Here is a 3763-nt window from a genome sequence, read left to right on the forward strand (position 1 = left end):
GCTTCTGCTAAAGATTTCATGGTTCCCTTCATCCACAAACACTAGGTGCCTTCAGTGTACAGTGGCTGGTGTTGCACAAGCCTTCTGCTTCAATGGGTGTGTGTTGGGGCAACTGTGTGTAGATAAAATGCTTTCATCCTGGGGGAAGAGAGAGGAAACGGTAGCGCAGGATTAGCAGATAACATCAAGCGAAGAGCTGCTGGGCAAAATCCCGTTACCAGTTTTAGATGGCAGCCACCTCTGCGCTGTCCTTAGGAGAAAGAAAAGCGGAGCAGCGCCCCATCCCGTGGCACGTTCTGAAAGCTGGAATACGTACCCACCAGACACAAGGTCGGTTGGTGGGCAAATACGACCTTATCGGACACCAAGTTTCTTCATTTTGCTGCTCAAGACAGGAGGGACGTGGAAAATTAAGAAGCCTTTTCCCTATAAAATGGGACCGACGAGGATGGGATTCGAACCCACGCGTGCAAAGCACAATGGATTAGCAGTCCATCGCCTTAACCACTCGGCCACCTCGTCCCACACAAAATACCTCTTTCCACATTCCCATATCCCTCATCTCACGCGCACCTCCTGCACGCTTCCATCCACGTTCCTAGTACCCACCTGGAAAAGTTTAGAGGAATAAGAAACAGTAACAAAGAGGTTTTTTAAATTTCCTCTCCAAGGGCTTCAGTCGGGAACCGCGCCATCGTTGACTGAGTCACAGCTGAGCTCTGCACGGGTTACACTTCCCGAGGCCCGGTGAGCGAACTGGGGTTTCCGGACGCGCTTGTTCCGGGGGGTCTGCGTCCGGATCCCACGGGAGAGGGCTGCGGCCAGGGGTCCGCGGCCGCACGGACGTGACCGCAGTTAGGTTCGGCGTTTGCAAAGCGCGCGCAGAACAGCGACCGCTGCAGTAGCTCCTCCTCTCTCACAGAGGGCGAGCTGGCCCGCTCCTAGATGGAGGCGTGCAGACCGAGGGCGGGGTTGAGCGCTGGGCTCGGCTGGCCTCGGCTGGCCTCGGCTGCGTTCGGCAGGCTGCGGTAAAACGGGGCTTGCGGTGGCTGGCCGAGGCTACGGCCCGGTGGTCTCCGCTTCGCGCCGGGAGCCCCGAAAGCCATGCAAATGTCCTACGCCATCCGATGCGCCTTCTACCAGCTGCTGCTGGCCGCCCTCATGTTGGTGGCAATGCTGCAGCTGCTCTACCTGTCGCTGCTCTCCGGACTGCACGGGCAGGAGGAGCAGGAACAGTATTTCGAGTTCTTCCCGCCGTCCCCGCGATCCGTGGACCAGGTAAAGTCTCAACTCCGCACCGCTCTGGCCTCTGGAGGCGTTCTGGATGCCAGCGGCGATTATCGCGTCTACAGGGGTCTACTGAAGACCACCGTAGACCCCAACGATGTCGTCTTAGCCACGCATGCTAGCGTGGACAACCTGCTGCACCTGTCCGGACTTCTGGAGCGCTGGGAGGGCCCACTGTCCGTATCAGTGTTCGCAGCCACCAAAGAGGAGGCACAGCTGGCCACGGTGCTGGCCTATGCGCTGAGTAGCCACTGTCCTGAGATGCGTGCCAGGGTCGCCATGCACCTCGTGTGCCCCTCGCGTTATGAGGCTGCTGTGCCCGACCCCCGGGAGCCTGGGGAATTTGCCCTGCTGCGGTCCTGCCAGGAGGTCTTTGACAAGCTAGCCAGGGTGGCCCAGCCCGGGATTAATTATGCACTGGGTACCAACATCTCCTACCCCAATAACTTGTTACGGAATCTGGCTCGAGAAGAGGCCAACTATGCCCTGGTGATTGATGTGGACATGGTGCCCAGCGAGGGACTGTGGAGAGGCCTGAGGGAAATGTTGGATCAGAGTAACAACTGGGATGGCATGGCCCTGGTGGTGCCTGCGTTTGAAATCCGCCGAACCCGCCGGATGCCGATGAACAAGAATGAGCTAGTACAACTCTATCAGGTGGGCGAAGTCCGGCCTTTCTATTATGGGCTATGCACGCCTTGCCATGCGCCCACCAACTACTCCCGCTGGGTCAACCTGCCAGAAGAGAGCTTGCTGAGACCTGCCTACGTGGTGCCCTGGCGGGACCCCTGGGAACCATTTTATGTGGCTGGAGGAAAGGTGCCCACCTTTGATGAGCGCTTTCGGCAGTATGGCTTCAATCGAATCAGTCAGGTGACTAAAACGGAGAGGGCAGGTGGGACTGGGGCTGGAGGTTTGTCAGGGATGGAGTGGCCACTGATAGAAAGGAGGCCATGAAGCAAGAGAAAAGTGGTGGGATGATGTAGAATTCCCAAATGGGGTGTAGGGGGTGGAGTGAAGCTTTAGGGATGACTGTTTGGGCCCTGGAGGGGATGTCCTTAAATTATTGTGATATCTCTCTCTCTCTCTCTCTCTCTCTCTCTCTCTCTCTCTCTCTCTCTGTCTTCTCCCTTTCTCTTCTCTCTCTCTCTCCTATCTCTGTCTCTCCTTTGCCTATGTCTCTCTGTCTCTCCCTCCTCTCCTCTCTTTCTGTCTCTCTCTTCCCCCCTCTGTCTCCCTCTCCTGTCTCTCCTCCCTCTGTGTGTGTGTGTCTTCTCCTCCCTTTCTCTTCTCTCTCTCTCTCCTATCTCTGTCTCTCCTCTGTCTATGTCTCTCTGTTTCTCCCTCCTCTCCTCTCTCTTTCTCTGTCTCTCTCCGCCCCCCTCTCTGTCTCCCTCTCCTATCTCTCCCCTCTCTCTTCTCTCTCCAGGCCTGTGAGCTGCACGTAGCAGGATTTAATTTTGAGGTGCTGAACGAAGGTTTTCTGGTTCATAAGGGCTTCAAAGAAGCACTGAAGTTCCATCCCCAAAAGGAGGCTGAAAACCAGCGCAATAAGATCCTTTACCGCCAGTTCAAACAGGAGTTGAAGGCTAAGTACCCCAACTCTCCCCATCGATGCTGACTTCTCTCCTCCCGTGCTCTGAGAATTTTCAGCATCTGGCTCCTCAGGCCTGACTGGGGTAAGAAACACCCCTCCACTTTACAGAGGTAGCTGTGGTTGTGGAACACTGGACTTGACTTTGGGGTGCTGGGATCAAGTCCTAGCTTTACCACTAACTAGCTGTGTGGCCTTGAACAAAATCTGTTACCTCTCTGAGCCTCCATTATCCCGTCTGTAAAATGGGAGGTGAAAATACCTACCTCACAGAACTGTTGGCTCAGATGAGACGCTGTATGTGAAAACATCCTGTAAGCTTCGTACAAATGTGAACTATTATTAATATTATTACAGTGTTACTATTGTTATTATTATATTGTTATTATTAACAATGTTGGGTGGATAGCAGAGCAAAATGTATGACTGAAATAAATCTGAGAATCCTGAGTACTTAATAAAACGAGCTTTTTGGAAAGAAAGATGAAAACATGGAATGCAGTGCTCAGACTGGGCTAGAACTTAAGCTTCCTGCTTTTCTTCCACCTTCGCCCTTCCGAGCTCCCTGAAGGAGGGAAGGGTCCGTAGGCCCCGGGGTGAGGGTTGGGGGTAAAGCCTCAGCTCTGGGCCCTCCAGTAGGTTGCCTTCGTTTGACATTGTGTAAATACACGAGCGTTCAGACCCACAGCTGGCTCGGTTACTCTCCTGAGCGGAGGGGTTGTGGGCAGGAGCATCGTGTTGTCGGCGGTGGACCCTAGGCCACAGACCACGATGCTCTGGCAGGCTAGAGGCCTGGGAGACAGTGGGCCGGTTGCTATGGAGACCCGCCCGCGGTATCCCGGCATGCCTGAACACCAGTGCTCATTAGTAAGCTCTGCCACG

At 54.8% G+C, this 3763-nt stretch overlaps 1 protein-coding gene and 1 non-coding gene across 2 annotated transcripts; one reads left to right on the forward strand and one right to left on the reverse strand.

Annotated features, from left to right (window-relative positions):
- Window positions 1-440: 440 nt before the first annotated feature.
- On the reverse strand, window positions 441-522 carry Trnas-gcu (transfer RNA serine (anticodon GCU)). The gene has a single exon. It is a non-coding gene; the product is annotated as a tRNA-Ser (tRNA).
- A 443-nt stretch (window positions 523-965) lies between these two features.
- Window positions 966-3331, forward strand: B4gat1 (beta-1,4-glucuronyltransferase 1). Its single transcript, XM_050137059.1, has 2 exons — window positions 966-2160; window positions 2717-3331. The coding sequence occupies exons 1-2, from the start codon at window positions 1105-1107 to the stop codon at window positions 2906-2908; spliced, it is 1248 nt and encodes a 415-aa protein (XP_049993016.1). The 5' UTR covers window positions 966-1104; the 3' UTR covers window positions 2909-3331.
- Window positions 3332-3763: the final 432 nt, after the last annotated feature.

This window comes from Alexandromys fortis, unplaced genomic scaffold (assembly GCF_014885135.2).
Source record: "Alexandromys fortis isolate MF-2015 unplaced genomic scaffold, M_Fortis_MF-2015_v1.1 scaffold_3, whole genome shotgun sequence".
Classification (NCBI taxonomy): domain Eukaryota; kingdom Metazoa; phylum Chordata; class Mammalia; order Rodentia; family Cricetidae; genus Alexandromys; species Alexandromys fortis.